Here is a 23230-nt window from a genome sequence, read left to right as displayed (position 1 = left end):
TGTAAGATACGGATTTCCGGTCATTCCAGAAACTGGAGTCGAAATCGGAAGCTGACTAAAAATGACGAATGTCATCGGGATTATGATACCAAACGAACGAAATATCGTTGCAGCAATTGTTCTTGTCAGTAGAATAAGCTACGATAGCTTAGGGCTTAGGAGACTAATGATATAGAAATTGTAAGAAAGCGAATGAAAAGAGAAAAAGAGAAAGAAAGAGAAAAAGAGAGAGAGAGAGAGAGAGAGAAAGAAAAAAAGGCAGAAGAGAAAAGGTAAAATGGAAGAAGGAAATAAGCATAAGATAAAGACAAAGATAGCAAAGGGGTGAAAGAGAGGAAAGAGAAGGGATATAGTAAAGAAGAGAAAAGGAAAAAGAGAGAGAAAGAGAGAGACGTAGGGCCTAAACGCAGCCGAAAAACGCGCTCATTGACCATTGCATTCGAGCCATCTCTCGCAGGGAAGCCCGGCTTTGACCCGGTAGCCGGCGGCGGCACAGTCCGCGCGGCTGCCTGACGCATTGCAGGTGCGCGTCGGCCAATCACAGGCCTGGTTAGTTCGCCCGGACTTGTCCTGTAAACACGACCGCACCCACCCCGCATGTAAAGCGGATTTGCACGATTGTCTATGACGACCGTTCTCTACGTTGGACGTCGTGTCGTTCCTACTTCTTCCCATTTGTCCAATTAAAAACCAGTCGTTTTTTCAGGGTTTTCGCAGAGGAGAAGCCGCACGGAACTATCTGTCGATCGCGTAGGAAACGACGCAGCGCATCGCCGCGTGAACTCCCCTTAACCCCCGTCTAGACCGTCGACCAATCAGGAGACACCGTCATGTAGCCCGTTAGGGGCGGCGTAGTGATACCTGACCGAGACAAGCGGCAGAGAGGCTCGTACACCGAGAGAGAACGGTGGACTCCATTGCTGTTCGGAGTGCGTTTCTCGTCGGCCGTGTCGTATTGCGTGTCTGTCCGCGCTTTCGTGCACACAAGTTTTACTTTCCACGTTGGCCCAGAGAGAGATTGTGAATAGTATCCTTTGTGTTCAGTGCCTAAACCGATATTTCAAATCGTCGAGCGTACTGAGATATAAAAGAACCGAGCCAAAATGGTAAGTCGAATATGCTTTCTTTCCTGGTGCGTGTGCCTATGCGGACGTCGTTCAGCGGTCCCTCGCCCTCACCCTCCTCCTAGACTTTCGTTTGCCGCATTGACGCGTCGAGTGCACGTGCAACTACCGATACGCATTTATTGCAAAACTTCTTTTCTTCCATTTTTATCCGATTCAAAAAATTTCATTTCCAGATCTTATGATATTTTTCTACTTTATCCCACGTATGTTTTTTTTACCTACGCACTATTGCAATATTACATTCGTAATGGCCGGTATGCGGAGATGGACCGACTATCGATCCATTTCTACTCCGATGGCTTACATACGTTTTTCTCAGTCTCTTTCGAGATGTCATGAATTGTGAAACTTCCTCCGATAAAAATCACAAAAAAACATCGAACGATCTAAACAGGAAATAATGATTTTTCAAATCTTCCGGCCGACCGTCAAGATATAGCGTTATGATAAGGCGCTACGGTGAAAACTTTTTCAGAGTCAACGTCGTTCGTATTACGTTGTGTCATGTATCAATGTAATGTGTTAATGGTACGTTGGAATATCGAATGACGTGAGAAAACTTCCTTAAAATCGTTAATTCACAACTTTTATCTACATAAAATACCTTATCTTTAGATTATCAAATCTAATGAGATAATAATTGCTATCGTATTTCTTTTTGGATACATCAAGGAATTTCAATTGACGATAAGTTACTAGCGCTAAATTCGAATAAATACATTTCTTCATTTATTCGCCGAAAAAATTCAAGTTTTATGTGAGATATTTCTAAACGTAATAATAGTAGTTGCATATGCTAGATAAAATATTGTCACTTGTAGGCTTGATACACCTCAGTATCGTTTTCGTTTCGAAAGGAACTTGTTTTCATCGTACAGTACAAACTCCAATATTTCATCCAATTTTTATCTTGTATCTAGCAGGTTATTTTTTCGCAACATTTTTTAGGATTAAAGTACTTAATGAAAAAATACAATAATCTTGTACATTTTCTTTTATCATACGTAATCCGTTTTTTTCGCGATATTCACTGTTTTTCTTATGTAGCATATAGTATTCGACACAGTCAACCGTTACACGGTATACCTCACTATTGATTTTCGCGGTCTCTTGCTGTTGCGCCAATTTCCCTGATTCTTTGTACGTTCTTGCACTCATCTTCTTCTAACGATGACTTCAATTAACTTTTCGCAAAAGTTAATTTTTTTTAATATGAAAATATAAACATTAAATTCTACATTTTATTTTTATACTTAATCACGAGAACTTTATAAGAATTTTATACTCATAGTATAATATAAACACATTTTTTGTATATTTTCTAATTACATAGTTTCAATTTTTATGATTTCAAATCAAACAAGATCATACGCTATGTAGTATACAAATTTTTTAAAATATTTTCCATTTTTAGTTGCAGTTTTATGATGTTCGAAGATGTTGGTCGATCGTCTTACCGCATAACCTAAAATACAGATACGACCATTCTAAAGTGTTTCTTAAGCATATAAATATTTAGTTTTTATAAATAAACCTTCAGTTGTATTAAAAATTAATTATACTTCAATGTAATATAAATTTTTTTAGTTAGATTCTTAACGAATATATATATATATATATATTCCTTTTAATAAACAACTGAAATATTAAATATCGAATTATTAGTTTATTTATGACATTTGTTTTTATACAGGTATAGGTGCTCAATGGATATTTTTGTATAAAGTATATAGAAGAAAGCATAGTATGTAGTACATATATATACACACACACACACACAACTGACCTATATTGTAAGATGTTTTATTCTAGAAATCATAGGCTGATTTAAAACAACTTTTTATATTAACGATTGCACTTCCTTATCATTTATTTAATAGTTCTTCGTCTACAAATACAAAAAGTATTTAATTCGTTATTTTATTTAGGGATTTGATTATAGCAATAGGTAATTATTTCTTAGATATTCTTCGACCGCAACGAGCTTATGGTAAATATTTATTGATAGTTAAGCAGCTACGATATATATTATTTTATTTAGAACTAAAGTTGAATGAATTGGATTTGCGATGAAATAAAACAAATACTTTAAGTTTAATTGATTGTTAGATATATACACTTGCGATTGAACGTATACAAATGCAAGTATAGCTTCATTTGAGAAATGAATTCTACATATAGTATAAGTTTATCGTATGGTTTGACTTGTTAGATTGAATCTCGGTTGTGTGTCTCGGTTAGATGTTTGATTGAATCTAATTCGAGTACGAATCGAAGCGTTCAAGCTTCGTTCTACGATTTTTCAAAGATGCACGTTGATTAGCAGATGTCAAAAATTTTAATTTTCCAATCAACGGTATCCTAAGTATCTCGGCCCCCCCCTCGCGCTTTTTCTTGGTGAGGGTGGGGCAATACCTGAACGGACGCGTTCCTAGTTTTCAGCAAGGTGGCGGCATTTCCTCCAGATCGAAACATCGACAATGCATTAAAGAGCGTTATTATTAAGCATGAAAAAAATGAGAAATTTTAAAGAAAATAATGTTTATTGCTGTCAGGAATTTTACTCAAAACTAATCTTTCTTTGTAATCGTTTTACGAGTTTTGCCAATGAAAACTTAACGTATTATTTTTGCGAGCATTTCTACAAAATATAGAATGTTCTTCATTTTCTCAGCATACACACTTACTCCATATGACATACTTCAGACAAAAGTATATCTTCAGTATATACTCATAACTAGCAAATATACAAAAAATAGAAAAAATATATATTTATGTATTTTATAAAAGGGAAATATAATTCAAATTATTGCAACTAATAGAAAGGTATTTTATGATATATCAAATTTGTGTGATGTCTGATAAAATAAAGATCCCATGTAACTGATTTAACAAAATTTTAACTAGATTCTTTTAACAATATTATGCTAATAATGTGGACATGTAACTGTAACTTTTATTTTTTATTTCAAGGCTGATCAACTCACAGAGGAGCAAATTGCAGAATTTAAGGAAGCATTTTCGCTATTTGATAAGGATGGAGATGGTACTATCACAACCAAAGAGTTGGGTACAGTTATGCGATCGCTAGGACAAAATCCTACAGAAGCTGAGCTTCAGGATATGATCAATGAAGTGGATGCAGATGGTATTTTACCCTAATCTTATTTTATAACTGACGTCTAACTCATTGCATTGTTATTATTCATTATGCAATTTTTGTATTTCTTAGATTTTATGTGATATCAACATCATTTTCAAATCTATCAATTTAGATTATCATTTAAGATATTTGCATAATGAAAGAATATTTTTTACACCGTTATCATTATCTCGTTGTTAAAAACATTGGAAAAAATCTGATTTCAGAAAAAATCAAAACTAAAAATACTTGGAATTGTAGGTAATGGCACAATCGATTTTCCGGAGTTCTTAACCATGATGGCTCGCAAAATGAAGGATACTGACAGCGAGGAGGAAATTAGGGAGGCCTTCAGAGTATTTGATAAGGATGGAAATGGCTTCATATCTGCAGCGGAACTCAGACATGTTATGACAAATCTTGGCGAGAAACTCACTGATGAGGAAGTTGATGAAATGATTCGAGAGGCTGACATTGATGGTGATGGCCAAGTTAATTATGAAGGTTGTGCAATTAAATTTATATTTACTGTAATTTCTAAATTAAATTACTTTTATCAATATTTCGTAAATTTTGATTAAAAGTTTTAAAGCATTTGTGTAATTTCTAAGTTTAAATTACATATTTGCAATAGTAACTCTGTGTTATTTTCTTTGTCTAGAATTCGTCACAATGATGACATCAAAGTGAATGCAACCTGTGTAATGGAAAAACTTGCAACTTGGAGTGGTGTTGACGTATTAAAATAAATCAAGAAACAAAGAAAAATATAATGTTAACGAAAACGAATCGACCAGAAAGTGAAAAAAATCTTGTATCTGGACGCAAAGATGTCTTTAAAACGCGAAAAGTCAACGTCCAACACGCGTTAATCATCATTAACGATAAGTAATACAGGGCAATTGTTTAATTAAAGAGTTATACCACTAAAAATCATTATCTCTAAATACACAAAATACTTAACTACACACAACATAAACATAAAAATACATATTACACACACACATAAATGAATACAAAAAATATGCAGCACACACATCTATACATAAAAGATGATTTATTTCCGTATAAAAAATATAATTATATATATATATAAAAATGTTAGATATATATATATATATATGTATAAAAAAACAGACGCGCATGTTTGTTGATGATAAAAGTAAATAATGTTTCCCTACTTTCCTCTCTTTTTGGCCTTTTCCTGTTTCTTCTCTGCACGTATCTTTGAAGACTTTCACATGCAAGTTTTCCTTGTAAATTCTACTTTTCAATGTATTGAAAAAAGATTATTAATCAGTAGACAGAAGAGAGGAAAAGTATTAAAAGAAGGGAAAAATCTACAGGCTATTATAGCGCATTGTATAGGTTCGTTTGTTGATCGAGATAAATTGGAAATTTATTCTATTTGTTTCTCGATCAAGAAGAACGTGCTTATGTCATCGATACAGCATTTGTTGTAGCGAAAAGTTTTATCAGTAACGTACATGTTAAGCGTTTGTTTTACTTTGCCAAAGAAAACTCGGATTGGACATCGTTTTCCAGAGTTCGAAATATAATGTCTTCGACCTTTGGTTTATCGATGATTCCGTACATACTGAATTCGTTACTACACCATAATGGATAATTTAATTCTTTTAATAGCTGAGAAATAGTATCAAAGAAAAAGTATTAGGAGGATTAAAAAAAATACGGAGTATCCTCGAGAAGTTCAGAGATGCGCGTAATGCTATCTTGGACCACGTTTATGGAATCGGGTTATATCAAAGTATTGATATTTCTGGTGAAACGTCTCTACGCTTTTTCAGCTTTGTTAAGCCTTTGAAAAAACCTATGTAATACATGACACTTATTATACATGTACACATATATACACAGACACACAAACGCGTACACAACAAAACATGTAAGACATATTTCACCAAGTGCGTTCTGTATCCAATTTCATTGTAATCTCCCGTTTGTATCTTATCTCCACTGAGAAAGCCTTAAAACGCGTGCGCGTTACACAACGTCGACACCACTTTTGTTGAAATATAAATGAAATCACAGAGAAATAGGGATGAGGGATTAAAAAAAGAAATCAAGTCACAACAGTGATTGGTGCATTATATTTTCCTTCGTCCAGGGGTGCGTGCCAGTCTCGCAAGATAAGCAGGAGAAACTGGTGTGATTTTGTGAGATTCACATGATAATGTTAAGTACTAAGAGTAAAAAACGATCACCGAGAAGTGGAAACACATGCGTGTCGGTGATGCAGTAATAATATATATGTAATATATATTATATATACATATATACATATATATGTCCTATATGAACACATATATACTTATATATGTGTATATGTATATATATATAAAAACTAATTTACGAAGAAAAAAGGAAGAAAAGAAGAAAGAATTCCTCCACAGTCCTTTATTATTTAATATTGAAGTGAACAAAATGAGAAGTACTTGTATTTCTGGTGACCTAGATCGCATTGATCATAAAAAGACAAAATAAATGTATCCTCATTTTTAGGTCACAACTACTCAATTCGTTTCCTTCATTAACCAATGGACCTCTCGTTTCAGCCATTTTTATCTTCATCGTCATTTTCAATGGCATCTAGTAATAGTTTGCCGACAAAATGTATGTGTATAATTCACTGTCAAGATTCGCGTTAACATATCTACGAAGTTTCATCGGTTCGGAAGCCTTTTATAGAGATATTAAGGCATACGAATCGCAAAAGGAGAGCTCTTAAAACTATTTTACTTCACTTGCGATCGTTCTGATAGTTGTTATCGTTATTGTGAACATAAAGTTAAAATTTAGTGATTTACGGCGAAAATGTTCTCACTTTGTAAAGATGCAAAAAAAGAAAAGGAAAGAGGAATCACGACAAAGTCCTTTTGTAAATGGTGATATAGAAGTTACTCAAAGAACATCCCTATTTAAATGCTTAAACAAGTTATTGCTCGTTTCATCGATCATTGACGGTTAGTGTTTAAGTCTAAGTTAAAAGAATATATTCCAATATTTAATATTAATTTTATATTCGTGTCGCAAGTTATACATAGTCTAAACTATAATTTTATGAAAGTTCTTTACAGCGGGCGCTAAGAACCGATATTAAGTTTTAAAAATGAAAAGAAAAGGCAAGTCAGTATTGTATCTCAAGAATAACTAAAGCTTGAGATCTATTACAGAATCATATTCTCGTTTTCTTCAAGGATCGTTTCCCAAAACATTTATTCCTCGCAAATAAAATAGTGGAGATTCTACTTCAGTCACTCTTGTTCTCAATCTTTTGTCCGAAACTATATAAAATATTAAAATGCGATATTTATGAAACTCCGTCGTGACGTGAATAAGAAGTTATTTATTTTTGATGTTTATCTTTGAAAAATAATTCCAATAAATGTATTTATTCATTCGGCTAAAGAAAAAATATTCGCTATATGTTTTTTTCTCCTGTATTTGAGATTGTACATTCATAATTTCTATTTTATGTGAGATATTTTCCGCCATATCAAAGGCATACTTCACTTATCGTGCATGACGAAGCGACACAGTTTGTATAAAGTGTTGATATTAAGTTAATAAATTGTTCCCATACATTAAAGTACTGATTAACTCTTGTTTCTTTTAATGTGAGAATAGCAGGTTTTTTAGTTTACCAAAACAGATTTTTTTAAGTATATCACCACTCTATTATATGTAACTTTTAATTTATTCAATTTATTTATAAATCCAAAGGTAAAATTCATCATAACCGAGCAATCAAGTATTACTAATATTAACATTTTATATAATAACAAACAATTTTAAGTTAAAGTAATATTACATCATGAACAAATTTGAAATATATATATATATATATATCATTAATAGAAATGATACAACATAAATATTTTAGTTTACTATCAGTCATAAAATAAGTGTAATTTAGGGGCTAATGACCTAGATTTTTAATTTGGAATTTTCAAACAATAATGCTACTATATGTTACATACCAAATAGTAACAATACGGAAATTTCAACATCTTAAAATAAATAAAATTAAAAAATTTTTTTAAATAGTTCTACAAAGTATTATATATGTACTTATACATAATATATGCCCTTCTTTGATTTACTTCATTGAATTTTTACATTTTTAATTTCATTTCTTATTCTTAATAAAAAATTGGAAGGCATTTTTTCTTTAAATCTTAACATTCATTAGATACATAAAAATTTATGTAAAAAATATTGTATTTCGTGCAAATCTGTCAGGGAAGTATGTTTTATAAATACTTGATGTATCTTTACAATATACAACCTTCTGGCATAATTTTAAATTGTAGGCACACTTCATGTAGCAAATTTTTTAATATCCTTGCCTGATTCTCAGAATTCTGTAAATCCATATTTATTATGATATATATATAGGAACAAAAATTTCTAATAATTTACATTGGTCTGGATATATTATTTTGTGTTTTAAAATTTCTTGACTTAAAAAACTTACCTCATTTAATACAACAGTTGGTATGAAGGAAATTTGTGGTGTTAAAGCATTTGTTAATTCCCCATATTTAGCCAAAAGTTCTTTGCCCTTATCTCCAATAAAGCACTTAAAGATAGGATTATAATCTATGTTCATTTTTTTTGCACAAATTTCCATGATATTTACTGGCACTATGTTATTTTTAATCATACAAGATAGATACTCCAACTGAATGGAAGTATTCTTCAAGATATCTATGGAACATGCATGAATGATATTTGCTCCACATTCAATGGGTCCATGTTGGCACATAAATTCATACCCATTTTCTGTTTTCACAGTCTGTAAGAATTTTGTAAACTCAAATAAGCTTAGACTTTAAAAGTTCATACTTATTTTCATTTCTCTCTAGATTAATCAAATATTTTCAACCAAAAAATAATTAAATATTAAGTATTAAGATAAGTAAGATATTTTCTAGTAATCTAATGTTAATTGTTACTAAAATCAAAAATAAGATAATACTTTAGTTTACCAATAATTACTCATTGTTTTAATTTTATATTGTTTCGTGTTATTCTTTATGAAAGTATATCTCATTATACAAACGTTATAATGTAAAAAGTAACGTTAATATATATTTAAAAAGGGGATTATACAGTATAACAGGATAAAAATATTTTACTATGTATACTATCTACTGTATTAATATCTGTAGAATAATAAATACATACATAAAAATCAAAATTAATGTTACATTTTGTATGTATTGAGGAAACATACTGTTTTTAAATCATTTTTTCTCTTTATAAAGTATCCTACCGTAGCTTTCCCATATGGTATAAATTCCAACTGTACATTATTTGGAATTTTGTGGTACACTGGCAATAATTGTTTTATGAAAAAGTTGCGTGAATCTGGACATAGTGCTTCGTAGTACACAGTTATGTGAACCTTTTGCTTACTTTCGTCATTTGTTAGCTGGTTGTCCTGAAGCTGTGCTATAGAAAACTTAGCAGATACCCAAGAAAATCGAGAAAGTTACATAATAGTAAATTAAAATTTTTATTTAAGCCATTGACACGAAAATAAAAATTTTATCTAATATTTTGTGTTGATATAACAGATAATTTTTATATTTAGAAAACAAAAATACAAATTTTGATAAAATTTCTGATTTTGGACTTACTACAAATTTTTGTACATTTATATTTTTTACTTATTTAATGTAAATATGATTATATGTAATATAATAATGACTAGAAGATAGGGATTGTCATCAAAACAAACCAAAGAAGCAGAATCCATAAAAAAAGCAATAAAGATATTATTTATCTATCTATTTAATGTAAATAAAATGCATTTTTATACAATATTCTTATAATTGGAAAAGTTATTAAATCATTTAATTTTAAATAAAAGTATTAAAGAAGTGACGAATAATTCTAATATACAAATCAGAAACAAATATAATCTTGAAAAATTAAATTATTCCATTTTGCATGACATTTGCTCGTAGACACATGGATTTTTACCTTCTATGCCATATTTCTCTTGAGTTAGATTCAACCATACTTTCGAGGATTGCCAAAGAAGTAAAACAGATATAGCAATCAATAATATCTTCCATCGAAAAATTCCTAGTCCCATTATCCGTAATTCTAAAGGTAGAAACTAGAACGATGGTACAGAATAAATCTTGCTCGTGATATAACAATTTTAAACCAGACAAGAAATCTGTGGTGTCACATCGCAATAAACATGGTAGTGAATTAACAATATTCCGTACTGCCTACATTCCAACCGAGTTTCATTTTATCATAATATAAAACGATACACTTAATATAGATAAGATAAAATTCAATCAATATATTCCTTACTAAACACATTCTTAAGATTGCTTTCAATTCTTTTTATAAAAATCCACTAAATAATGGATATATATACATATGTATACATGATTCTTTACTTTTGCATTTATTATTAGTAAATTAATTCCCATAAATATAAAATTAAATTTTAATTATTTATAACTTTTAAAATAATATGTTCTATTCAAAAATTATATATATATATATATGTATATGTATTATTAACAGTGTTAAATCAGAGTCAACAAATAACCTCAAATATCAATGAATCATTGGAGAAAATTATCATACCTACATAATCTGAATTCAACATATGATGCTTTTAAAATTAAAACTATCACAAATATATGTTATATATATATACAATTTTTATGATGATCATAAAAATTGAAGAAAATCGATAATTGGAACTAATTTGTATAATAATGACAAGATATTCATAGATCTTATACATAGTATTTACAATTATTTTTCATATTTTTTATTAAATATATTGTACATTACATTTTTTTATAAAATTGAATTTTAATGAATTAACTGAAGTCAGAAAGTTAAAATATTTTTGATTGTCATTATTAAAATCTTAATACTTCTGGTTATTTTTCAATGTTGTCCAGTTCTTCCAAGAACATTTTACACTTTCCCTTAAGTATTTTAGTTGCTTCTACAAATAATACAGATGGTGGTAATGTTCCCACTGATTCAATGGTAACTATAAAAAGAAAGATATACATAATTAATATATCAACATGTGCATAATCTTTAAATGACAAATTTTTTAAATAAAGTATTTAAACTTACAAATAATATGATTTCGTACTCTACTTAACCGTACATATCCTTTGAGGTCTTCATGTTGAAATACATTTCTAGAACAGCTATCATAGCGAGGATTTTTAACCTTCGCTTCACGTGATTCTGGATCACCTGATTTAGTTTCAATTACTTCTATAACACCAACACTAAAGCAACTTTTTAAACGATCTGCCATTTCTCCTCTGACAGGTTTTACTAGTTGTATATCTGGTAATAGTCTATATGATGCAGTAGCTAAATAAAAAATAATTTTGTAAGTATTACAGGTAAAACTTACTGAAATAAATTCAGTTACATTAATATTATAAAATTTAATGACTTAAATACTAGTATTCAACCTACCTACAGGAGAAAATTTAGCATGATCTTTCCCAATTCCTTTCACTGCATGCATAAAAAGATGAATTTCTTGACCAGGGCGCATTTTACATATTAAAATATCATCTTCTAGAACACCTAATTGCTCTGCTCCTCGAGGATAAAGTTCTGCTTGACGTCCAATGGGAACCCATTTAATATCTTTACTATACACTAAAAACAAAATTATTTTTCTTCTTACATTTGTATAACTTTCTTTTAACTATATTAAATATTTATGTACCATTGCTATTTCTATACATATCGTTTGTTCTTCGAGAATCTTTAGGTGCTTGGGGATTCCAAGTACATGATACTTTAAGTTCATATCTTAGAGTATCTTGATCACTAACTTCATCTTCATCTTTAATAGTGGATGAAGGATACTCAAATAATCTTGGATCAGCTTGAAGTGGTACTAAACCCAATCTTTAATATAAACATACATATATATAAATTTATTGTTTTTGAATGAAAAAATAATATACATTTCAAATATAAATAACTACCTGTGAGCTAGAACTTCATCTTGAATTAAGCTTGTGTTATTTACAATATAAACCTTTTCTATAGCCATGGTTGGTACTTCACTTAAAAGGACTCTACGAAATGCATTAGCAAACCCAACAGGATAACCTATTAAATCAAATTCTAACTCTCGTTCATCTTCAGACTCTCTTATCACTTGTATTTTGAATTCCTAAAAATATAAATCAGTATAGTATGTAATAATTTTATAAATATTAGAATTAATATATTTTTTGTTCAGGATAAAAAGTACTTTTTTAAAATTATGTAAGTTCCAATCTTGTTGTGGTTGATAATTAGTATATTCAGAAGCCTAAAAAATAAAATTATTATTAATAATTGCTAGTTTGAATTATCACAAATATATATATGTGTGTATTGTAGAGCCTTACATTTGGTATACCATGTTCTTCAAGAATAACACGAGATTTTCGACTTCCTTCCATCATTTAATATTTGTTATGACATTGAGGTTAAGAAAATACACGTGGAATAACTCTGGTGTTCCTCAAATTATAAAATATATAACTGATGTTCCTTAATACATTATATTTCGCTTAAATTTAGGAAATATTTTTAATATAAGATAATTTATGAATTAATAAAACGAATCATACAACTGCTTCAGAAATATTAATATAAATAATATTTTATTTAATTATCAGTACAAAAATTTATGGTATAATGGATTTTCAACAAAATTTTTCTTTATTTTTTTTTATTTTAATCGTAAGTACTTTAAATTAAAATTTTATACATATTATAGGTAATTCTTTTTTATCACAGCCTTCAAAATGCAAAAAAAATTTAATATACTTAAATTATTAAAGTAAATTTTTTATAGAATATACAAAGAAATGATTTAACAATAAATGGCAATAATGATAATAAATTATAATTGCATACTATTGTATACATAAATATCTAATAATTGTAATATGTGTTATTAGCATAGATATAACTTTATTGCGTTAATAAATACAAAAATTAATAGAATTATCTTATCTATTTGGCAGTTTTAATTGTGACAAATGAAATATTTCAGCGAACAGTTTTTAACAGTTTATTTTCATGTTGGGTTATAAACATTGTATTTTTAAACATGATCATTTTTAGCTATTTCGAGAGGTCCGGAATTGAAATTTGGTTTTCATAAAACGGCACATTCAAATGTCAATTGACAATACGTTTGTGATCTACTTCCCAACACTATGATATTTCCCCTTTTTAATGCACATTATATATTTCTTTAATCCAAAGCAGCAGCACCAGAAATGATTTCAATTAGTTCTCTAGTAATTACAGCTTGCCGAGTACGATTGAATGTCAGAGTTAATTTATCTATCATCTCCCCTGCATTTTTGCTAGCATTATCCATAGCAGTCATACGACTTGACTGTTCACTACAGGCACCTTCTTTCATAGAATAAAATAATAGAGAAGCTAGAGAAAATTCCAAATAGCTCTGAATTACATTTTCATCCAAAGAATCATATACTGACAATTTTGGTGCATTAACTACTGCATTTTTGTCAAAAAGGGGTAACTGATCAACAGCATATGATACCACAGACTTGAATCGATTGTACACAATGCGGCCAGAACCAAAACTGTACCTGTAGACATCAATATATTGATTCACATATGTTAACATAAAACAAAAGTATACAGAATTTTATACATTTGAAAATAATATATAATTATTAGCATACCCGCTATTCATAATTTCAATTGCTACTTTGGCAGCATCATTAAATGTAGGTGGTTTACGACCAACTTCAGATGCAACAAACAATATATTGTTAGCAAACAAACGTGATAAAATAGCTCGAGATTTTTCACCAACACATATAATCTTTGTATTTTCACATTCTTTGGGATCAGCTAAAAGGACATCCCTAATGTTACGAGAAACTCCAGTGTGTACAGCACCACATAATCCTCGATCACTTGTTATTGCTACTACAAGCTTTTTCTCATCATCTGGTGGTGCTTGAATTTCAGCTTGTTCATAAAATGCTTTTGTACCAATCCCAAGAGGTCTAGCTTGTTTTAAGTCTCTTTCTGCTCTATTATATTTAGCAGCTGACACCATCTTCATTGATTGAGTAATTTTTTGAATATTCTTTACAGATTTCAATCTTATAGAAATTGCTTTAAGAGTTGCCATACTACGTTTTTGTTGCTGCTGCTGTTGTTGAGCAGCAAGCCGCACAATTGTTGTCATATGATTACAAAACATTTTGAAGTTGAATGTCCCTGTGAAGTTACATAAAACATATACATATGTATATATATATATATATACATTTTTATTGTAATCTCATAATATGTACATCAAAGTATTTATTAACTTAGGGTTTATAAACAAATCTTACAATATCAAATAGTCAAAATAATTAAACTTAATATCTGTTTTTCTCTAAATGAAAGAATTATTTATTAGAATTAGGAAAATTACTTTCTTACATTACCTTTATATAATATACCTTAATGTAGATCTCGAATTTTATTTTCAGATTACTTAATACTTTATTGGTAAAATATAACAGAAGTAAAATAAATTATAATACTTGAAACAAATATTGGAATTTTTAATGTAGGCTACTATTCATACATATACAAAATTTCTTAATATATTAGTAAAATTAATACTAATTTATAATTTCAACTTAGACTAATTAAATATAATCAAAACTAGCAATATACTATATAGAAATTGAAAAACATAAAATTTTAAAGGAACACAAAGAACATTACTGGAAAACTCTTGTGTGAAAATACATTAAACTTACCAACACCGTTATTTAAGTTTTGGAAAATAAAACAATAAATTACATAAGACATACATTAATAAGATTATAAACTTAATAAACAAGATAGTAAAATACATTTGTAGTTTATATTTTTAATAAATATTAATATTGCAATGTTAACATTATATCTATTACCAATATTAATTTATTTATTGTAATTTGTCATACTGGAAGGTAATAATTGCTACATTGTTCGATAGAAAACATTCATCTGTCTGAATGATTTAAAGATAGACTTCATAATGAAAATGAAATTTAACATAGATAAAAGTTAAAAAAAAAAGGGAGAATGTAGAAAGTGAATAATATATGACACAATATAATGATATTACAGTAATAGCAATAATATATCAATAAATGTGAATTATTTTTTAATTAACTATAATATTATGTGATTTATATAATCACAATGGATACCATTTGTGTTCAGAATTCATTTACTTTAATGCATATATTTGTGGCTTTTTATTTATTTTTTTTATAAATTAATTTATTAAAATAACTATTTTAATTTTTATCTATTATAATAATTGAAACTCACCGCACGACTTAGAACAATGCGATAAGAAATGAAAAAACTGTGTCAAACGGAATGGAAATGATCATAGGGCATGAAGTCCCTCACGAATCACGAACAAGTGTAATATCCATATATCTGTGTAACTTCTAATACAGACGATCAATAGGCCCCCTGTGTGTAAAGATGTCTTACGATCTAGGGTATTTATGGATTCAGTGGTTATTTCAGAATTTCATTTTCATAGGTTAGCACCAATGGTATCCTAACTTCTCTGCTTATTAGCCTGCCAAAATTTAAAGTAACTGCTAGGACGTAAAGTCGATTATTTACAAACTTAACTAACTTAATGGACTAATTGCACGAGATATATGTGAAAATTCAAATCAATTATACATTTGATCGATAATTCTCGCCATTATACCTAATAACGTAATGTACACGTATAAATATAAATACATTATGCATGGATTTAGTTAACATTAACATAATGTATATGTCTAATTATGTTAATTAGTTTTTATGTAATTTTTGTATTGGGTAGTTTAGGTATTTTTTGTAGCAAACAATACAAAAAAAGGTTAATAATTTATTTCAAATTTTATTTTACTCTTATTACATAATGAATTGTGCATTTAATATAGAAATTGTGACTTTTATCTCTTTTTTAATATCAATTCATTATTAAAATTGCTTATAAGAAAACAAAATGAAATGTTTCAAAATATGTGATTTAAGATACATAAAATACACATGATATAATGTACATGAACACATGTATATATACATATTTACATATTAGCAATATTTTCAGTTTTAATTTTTATTAACAGTATATATGAGTTTGTCCCAAAAGATTCTTTTGTTTTATAAGGAAATAATTGATGCACATTTTTTGTTTTATATTATTTTATTGAATTATGTATGATCCATTTTATAATAATAGAACAAAATAATATAAAATAAAAAATGTTATGCATTTATTATTTTCTTATAAAATGAAAGCAACTTTTGGGACAGCCTAATATATTATTATATTACCAATAGTGTTCACAGATATGCCAGATTTCAAAGAATTTTCTTATAAAATTAGTCAGCTTTTTTACTTCCCCGCGTTTTCCAAGCTACTATAAGATTCCAGGAAAAGAACAAAGAAAAAGAATGAACTTGAGATGCTAAGAGAATAAATGCATACCATAATAATCCATATGGTAGATCCTAGAAATTAATTTTTATAGATTTAACAAATATTTTATATGAAAATTTCAAATAATAGATAATATATGACTTATTAATACCTGCCAAAAGTGAATTTCATTTGTTTTACCAACAGTTAAATATTTCCAAACATCCTTGAAATAATATACAACTGCATAAAGTAATGGACCATATCCTAATAGGATAATACCTATCATGTACTGTTTTAATGTTTTAATTCTGTTTCTTTTAATAGCAGACAATGCAAGAAAACTTAATATCAAACTTGTACACCAAATATATTCCCACCATAAAGGCTATAAGAAAAGAGAGATATTATAATTCAATAGTTTAATGTTTTATATTAAAGATCATATACCTGAGGTACTTGTAATTCTTCAATCTCCAAAATAAATATATCCAAATGGTCTAAAATATCGGCTGATAGCTTGGCAAGCATAACGAAGAAAAGAAGATAATGAAAAAATATGCAATATTTCAGTCTTGATTTATTTGTTGCGCTAAAAGGAATGCACGTTTAATTCTAATAATAAATAAATAACAGTCGAGGAATGATTTATTTTTAATTATTATTTTATTCAATTTTCGAAATCATATTATACGTGTAGAATATCAAAAAATTCTTAATGAAAGAAAGAGGAAAATAGCTGATATACATATCGTTTTTGTTATGTCTTAATTACCTGATTTGATAATGACCAGCAATCTTTTGTCTATGATTAAAATCACTTCCATCTGTACCCAGAGCCTGGGACAGTGTTACTTTTGAAGCCATATTTCGAAATTATGGTGACTAAGATATAAGAAATCAGTTTCTGTTTTAATAACAGAAATTTACGTATAAACAATTTTCGAGCTGCAATTCAAGATAAACCATTCGGCACTTCATTACCAACTATTTTACTATTTTTAAACTTTTTCGAAGCTCTGTTAGTGGCCTCATGGGTCACGGATCTCTGCAAATGTGTCGCTTTTATTAAGTCACGTTTTCATTTTATGAAATTGAACATCATTTTTACTGATTTTCTTTTTTATATTCATTTCACAAATAGATATTTTTAATTATTATAATTTATTATTTGTATTATTTTGTAAGTCGATAAATCAAAATCTTGTAACTATTTAGTAGATATAGATAAATAATGTAAAATGAAGATTATTATCATGAACATTAGTTTCGCATTATATTATATGACATAATTAGAATTTATTACATTTAAAAAAATTTTTTTGAAATAAATAATACAATTTTGTTTCTTGATAATACACAAAATTATATTACGTACCACGCAATTACTTTCTATTATGTTTTATATTAGCGAAGGAAATTATATGTTTTATATATTATATGATGATAGGCTAGACATTTTTTAGAGTTTCATTTTTAATTTTATTTATACATAATGAAGTGAATTCCTTGTCATAGATAGTAGACAAAAACATGATAGAATGTGTACATGTGTATATGTATGTGTATACGAGTTCCTATTTCAATTAATCTATGTAATATATATGCATGTACAACAGTTTGAAACATAACTGTAATTTAAAAGGTTTGAGATTTAAATTTTGAACACGTGTATTACGAGACATAACCTTAAATGTGGAATATTGAATTTGACATTCAAAATATTATAAAATATTATGAATGACATAAAGTAATATGATAATAACAACGTTACAAAACGTATAAAAAAAGTGTTATTTATACAAATTAATAATAATTATGATGTAAAATTAATAATGTTATGATATAAAATAGATGAATATTGCTATAATATTATTTAACGAATAAATCCAATTTGTATTCATTAAAATGAGTTTTAATGAAGTAAAAGAATTCATTGAAGAAGGAGATGTGGTCATTTTATACTTAGGACATAACAATATGCATTCTTTAGAAATAAAGGCAAAAATTCCCAATAAAAATGGTGAAATGGTTGACAATGTTTTTCAAACAAAATATGGAGCACTTAGAGTATTTTCTCTTGTGGGACACAAATATGGAACCATGAAAAAACTTTCGAAAGGATGGGTATATGTTTTACAACCAACATCAGAACTTTGGACATTGACAGTACCTCACAGGACACAAATTATATATAGCCCTGACATAAGTCTGATCATACACTTGTTGGATTTAGTACCAGGAAACATAATTATTGAAACAGGTTCAACAACTATTAACTATTTTCAGAATACTTGTTTGATTTGATTCTAAAAGTACTAACTTATCAATATATTTTATATTGGAATTTTACTTATTAATGCATTTTGAAGTTACATTTACTTCATATAATTATCACACTCTTAGTTTTATTATCTTATTGTTTTAGGTACTGGAAGTGGATCTCTTTCCCATGCTCTTATTCGTGCAATTCGCCCTCACGGTCATCTTTATACATTTGATTTTCACGAGCAGCGTGTAAAAATTGCTCAAGCAGAGTTTGAAAGACATGGACTTAGTAAATTTGTAACTTCAAGTCATAAAGATGTTTGTATGGAAGGTTTTGGAAAAGAATTAGAAACAAAAGCAGATGCAATTTTTTTAGACCTACCACATCCATGGTTAGCAATAGATCATGCAGTAGTTACTTTAAAGAAATCAGGTACAAATTGTTTTAGTGAAAAATTTTATTTAAGTTTGTCAGTTACTACAAACTTACATAAACAAATTACCAGTAATTAACGCAGTAGGACAAAGAAATGATTTTTTGATTATTTTATGTTTAGGTGGAAAACTATGTTCTTTTTCTCCTTGTATTGAGCAGGTTCAACGTACTTGTGCAAAATTAGTATCAAAAGGATTCATTGAGTTGAATACCTACGAATGTTTACAAAGAGAAGTACATGTACAATATAGAAATCTTTCTATACTGAATTTAGAATACCTGCAATATGAGGTATATATAATAGATGCAATATATAGAATTAATATATGTGTTGTAAAATGAAAGATTCTTTTCATTAAGTATTATTTTTCGTTCAATTCTTATAAAAAGATATATGTATAAATATCATAACTCAAATGACACAAGCTTAGTTTATGTTTTATACTTAGAATGATATTAAATATCAGTTTTGAAAATATTAATATGACCTTTTTTGGTAACTATGTTTTAGGATATACACGAAGATATGGCACAACAAAGTGAATATGAGAAAGAAGAGAAAAAGTTGCTTACTGGAATACATGCTCATTCTTTACCTGGTCATACAGGATTCATTACAATTGCTACATTACCTCCATTTTGTGTACGGAAAATAGAAATGGATTTAAAATAAAAAATTGTACCAAAATATTCTAAAATTGCTGTTCACTATATGTGTAGTGTTGAAACTTAATTTTCGTAAAACAACTTTAATACTGCTCAAAATAGCATCTGTGATAATAAAGTAAAACATAAAATAACAAGTGATAATCAGATCTTAAGTTTTTCTTTATATGCACGATAATCTTATTAAAATTATTGAATATTTTATGTTTCTACTTTGCTGGGGTTCCATGATAAATAATCCACTCGGGTGGCTGCCTGATATTCCTTTACCAAATATTCGACGACTTCTCTAGAATTATCCAATTCGTCCAAATTATCTTCGAACATTTTTTCTTTACGAAATTGTTCTAAAAATGCTTCTCGCTTTCGTAATTTATCATATTGTTGTAAGGCACGGTCAAATAACTGAAATACATATGTATTACAGATTTAACAAGGCTTTTAATTGTTTGTAAACATAATTATCAAGCAATTCTGAAAGCACTAAATTTAATAATTAAAATAATTTAGTATTGTTTAATATGAAGATATTTTTGTAACTTACTGATGATATGTTAGTATGATTGGCTAACATTAAGCCAGATACTCTATGTGTACTTTGAATATATGGTGATTTTCTTGAAAGGGCTACTTGTATACTAGCAGGACCCCAAGGTATAAATTGCGCAAGTTTCCTTTCTCTGATTCTTTGTAAAGATTTATGAACTTGGGTTGGATCTACTTCACCCTAAAACATTACATTTATAAGATTTTATTTTTATTTTCACTCTTAATATTTTTAATGAAACGTACTTGAATGATATTTAAGATAGATATATAACAGTGAGATGCATTTCTATCTAATGCTGTAGAAACCATCATATTTTTCGGCTGAAGCAAACGTCTCATTACATCTAATACAGAAGTTTTTCTTACAGATGCTCCCTGTGAATTATAAGAGAAGTTAATTTAAACAAAAATATTTTCAGAACATTTTATTAAATATGTATATTTTTAAAAAATTTTTAAATTTGAAATAAGAAACGAAATTGCTCTATATATTTCATAAAATGTATACTTACTTCCTGATCTGTAGTAAGAGGAGTATAACCAGTCATGAGGAAATGTAATCGTGGTGTTGGAATTAATGGAGCAATTAAACCAACTAAGTCATTGTTCATATAAGAAGGATATCTAGTATTACATGTGAATTAAATAAATAAATCTTTATAATCTTTTATATTAATTTTTTAAGCAAAATACATATAAATGATATACTACCGAAGTGTGGTGGTGCTAACAGACATTATTGTAGAAACAAGTTTATTAATTTGTGTAAAACTAGGATTTTGGATATGAAGTCTATCTGATGCTATTCTATTAAGTGCTGTGTTGTCTAGAACAACAACACAATCAGCACATTGTGTTAATCTTTTTAAAGTTAATAAGGAATTGTATGGCTGTACGACTACATCGCTGAAAAGAATTTTCTTTTTAATTTATTTATATTAAAAACGTAATATTGTTTTAATTATTATAATATAGTTTTATTGCATAATACATACCTTATCTCATCTTGGTTTGGAAAAACGCTATATGTTTCAAGTAATTTTTTTGGAAACCTATCTGCGAGGGATTCAAGCATGAACGAACCCATACCTGAACCAGTACCACCTGCGATAGAATGACACAAAACAAACCCCTGTAAATTAACACAATGATTACAATATTAATGATATAAATTCAAATAACATAACTACACATACCTCTAAACTATCACTTCCATCTGCTTCTCTGTCTAAAATATCAAATATTTCTTCTTGAAGTTTCTCTCCTTGATGATAACCAGATGCCCAATTATTACCAGCACCACCTCCATGTTTTGATAAATAAATATTCTCTGGATTATATAACTTGTGGAAAATAATATTTATAATAACAATGTATTTTAATAAAGAATATATTCATATAAATTCATGAAGTTAAACATACTTATAACATTTATACAAAATATAGTAGTGAATACCTTTGAGTAAGGAGAATTCATAATTGTATGAATTACTCTGGGTTCCAAATCTAATAATACTGCTCTTGGTATATAATGTTCATCATCTGATTGATAAAAAAATACATCTTTTCTGTCTGTACCTTCTGTTGCATAATCTTTTAAAATACCTTCTGGACTAATACCATGTTCAGCGCATAATTTTTTCCAAAACTCAAATCCAACTAAAAATTGAAATTCTTTTATTATTTATTTTTTTTGCTAATGTAGTATCGTAATATATCTTATGAATATATTTTCAAAATGGAAATTTGGTTTCCTACTTTCGTAGTACATAAATTTTACAATCTTTATATTTGTAGTAGAAAACTAAAGATAAACAAAGATTATTTTAATAAAATATTAATGAAGTAATAAATTATACGTAATTAAAAGTACGTTATTTGGTTACATTTACAAATTAATAAGAAGAAAAATAGAGAACAACATTTTAACAAAGACATAAATCGCATAGTTACTTACTTTGATTACCGCATTGACCAAGTTGTAAAGTTATCATTTCGCAAGGCATCTTGAATTTCTTATTTAATTCTTATTGAGAATTCAATTCTTTATTATAATTACTTCGCTTTGATTTTACGCGCGATGAACCTTCAATTTGATTGATACTTCACATATTACAAATATAACTATTCTTCGCGAATATTATAATAATATATATATGATTATGTTTATTTTTACAGTTACAAAATATTTTTGATTGCTGATAATAGAATTATGCACACAGAATAATATTATTCGAATCCGAATGTTATTACTGTTGTATTCAGTTATAGATGGTGCTGCGTTAAATGTCAATGTTTTTTGCTGTTTGAAACTTCAATCAGTTTAAAAATGCAAGGAAAATTTTCATTATGAATGAATTTATATTATAATGAAACAATACAGACAAAAAAATATTTTTTAATTATTTTGGTTAGTTTTATATTTTAAAGAAATAATGGTTTTTATATTTAAAGAGGTTGGACGCAATAAATAGATCTTACATTACACTAATCAAAATCGTATTATTTTTATTTAAATTATTAAGATAATTGTA

The 23230-nt window shown here is 28.2% G+C and overlaps 7 protein-coding genes across 7 annotated transcripts; 2 read left to right on the top strand and 5 right to left on the bottom strand.

The window, feature by feature from the left end:
• Nucleotides 1-865: 865 nt before the first annotated feature.
• LOC132913679 (calmodulin) lies at nucleotides 866-5383 on the top strand. Its single transcript, XM_060972185.1, has 4 exons — nucleotides 866-1106; nucleotides 4101-4275; nucleotides 4531-4773; nucleotides 4931-5383. The coding sequence occupies exons 1-4, from the start codon at nucleotides 1104-1106 to the stop codon at nucleotides 4957-4959; spliced, it is 450 nt and encodes a 149-aa protein (XP_060828168.1). The 5' UTR covers nucleotides 866-1103; the 3' UTR covers nucleotides 4960-5383.
• Nucleotides 5384-6800: 1417 nt separating this feature from the next.
• Nucleotides 6801-10657, bottom strand: LOC132913611 (GILT-like protein 1). Its single transcript, XM_060972053.1, has 4 exons — nucleotides 10282-10657; nucleotides 9569-9747; nucleotides 8768-9088; nucleotides 6801-8654 (listed from the first exon to the last, which is right to left on the bottom strand). The coding sequence occupies exons 1-4, from the start codon at nucleotides 10394-10396 to the stop codon at nucleotides 8565-8567; spliced, it is 705 nt and encodes a 234-aa protein (XP_060828036.1). The 5' UTR covers nucleotides 10397-10657; the 3' UTR covers nucleotides 6801-8564.
• A 400-nt stretch (nucleotides 10658-11057) lies between these two features.
• LOC132913428 (DNA-directed RNA polymerases I and III subunit RPAC1) lies at nucleotides 11058-12839 on the bottom strand. Its single transcript, XM_060971781.1, has 7 exons — nucleotides 12711-12839; nucleotides 12572-12631; nucleotides 12300-12490; nucleotides 12035-12219; nucleotides 11776-11964; nucleotides 11419-11667; nucleotides 11058-11329 (listed from the first exon to the last, which is right to left on the bottom strand). Exons 1-7 carry the CDS (start codon nucleotides 12765-12767, stop codon nucleotides 11214-11216), a joined length of 1047 nt encoding a protein of 348 aa, XP_060827764.1. The 5' UTR covers nucleotides 12768-12839; the 3' UTR covers nucleotides 11058-11213.
• A 466-nt stretch (nucleotides 12840-13305) lies between these two features.
• On the bottom strand, nucleotides 13306-15834 carry LOC132913529 (ATP synthase subunit gamma, mitochondrial). The gene is made up of 3 exons (XM_060971941.1): nucleotides 15676-15834; nucleotides 14031-14577; nucleotides 13306-13934 (listed from the first exon to the last, which is right to left on the bottom strand). The coding sequence occupies exons 2-3, from the start codon at nucleotides 14558-14560 to the stop codon at nucleotides 13568-13570; spliced, it is 897 nt and encodes a 298-aa protein (XP_060827924.1). The 5' UTR covers nucleotides 14561-14577; nucleotides 15676-15834; the 3' UTR covers nucleotides 13306-13567.
• A 398-nt stretch (nucleotides 15835-16232) lies between these two features.
• Nucleotides 16233-17871, bottom strand: LOC132913654 (protein jagunal). The gene is made up of 4 exons (XM_060972150.1): nucleotides 17553-17871; nucleotides 17228-17369; nucleotides 16950-17165; nucleotides 16233-16869 (listed from the first exon to the last, which is right to left on the bottom strand). The coding sequence occupies exons 1-4, from the start codon at nucleotides 17642-17644 to the stop codon at nucleotides 16741-16743; spliced, it is 579 nt and encodes a 192-aa protein (XP_060828133.1). The 5' UTR covers nucleotides 17645-17871; the 3' UTR covers nucleotides 16233-16740.
• Nucleotides 17872-18606: 735 nt separating this feature from the next.
• Nucleotides 18607-20154, top strand: LOC132913480 (tRNA (adenine(58)-N(1))-methyltransferase catalytic subunit TRMT61A). Its single transcript, XM_060971884.1, has 4 exons — nucleotides 18607-19040; nucleotides 19206-19478; nucleotides 19603-19772; nucleotides 19993-20154. The coding sequence occupies exons 1-4, from the start codon at nucleotides 18686-18688 to the stop codon at nucleotides 20152-20154; spliced, it is 960 nt and encodes a 319-aa protein (XP_060827867.1). The 5' UTR covers nucleotides 18607-18685.
• On the bottom strand, nucleotides 19486-23149 carry LOC132913288 (tubulin gamma-2 chain). Its single transcript, XM_060971521.1, has 9 exons — nucleotides 22654-23149; nucleotides 22153-22355; nucleotides 21893-22039; nucleotides 21692-21828; nucleotides 21408-21602; nucleotides 21209-21320; nucleotides 20940-21071; nucleotides 20692-20874; nucleotides 19486-20552 (listed from the first exon to the last, which is right to left on the bottom strand). The coding sequence occupies exons 1-9, from the start codon at nucleotides 22700-22702 to the stop codon at nucleotides 20349-20351; spliced, it is 1362 nt and encodes a 453-aa protein (XP_060827504.1). The 5' UTR covers nucleotides 22703-23149; the 3' UTR covers nucleotides 19486-20348.
• Nucleotides 23150-23230: the final 81 nt, after the last annotated feature.

Source organism: Bombus pascuorum, chromosome 1, assembly GCF_905332965.1.
Source record: "Bombus pascuorum chromosome 1, iyBomPasc1.1, whole genome shotgun sequence".
Taxonomy (NCBI): Eukaryota; Metazoa; Arthropoda; class Insecta; order Hymenoptera; family Apidae; genus Bombus; species Bombus pascuorum.
The sequence above is the reverse complement of the archived record's forward strand: the minus strand, read 5'-3'. Positions and strand labels throughout refer to the sequence as shown.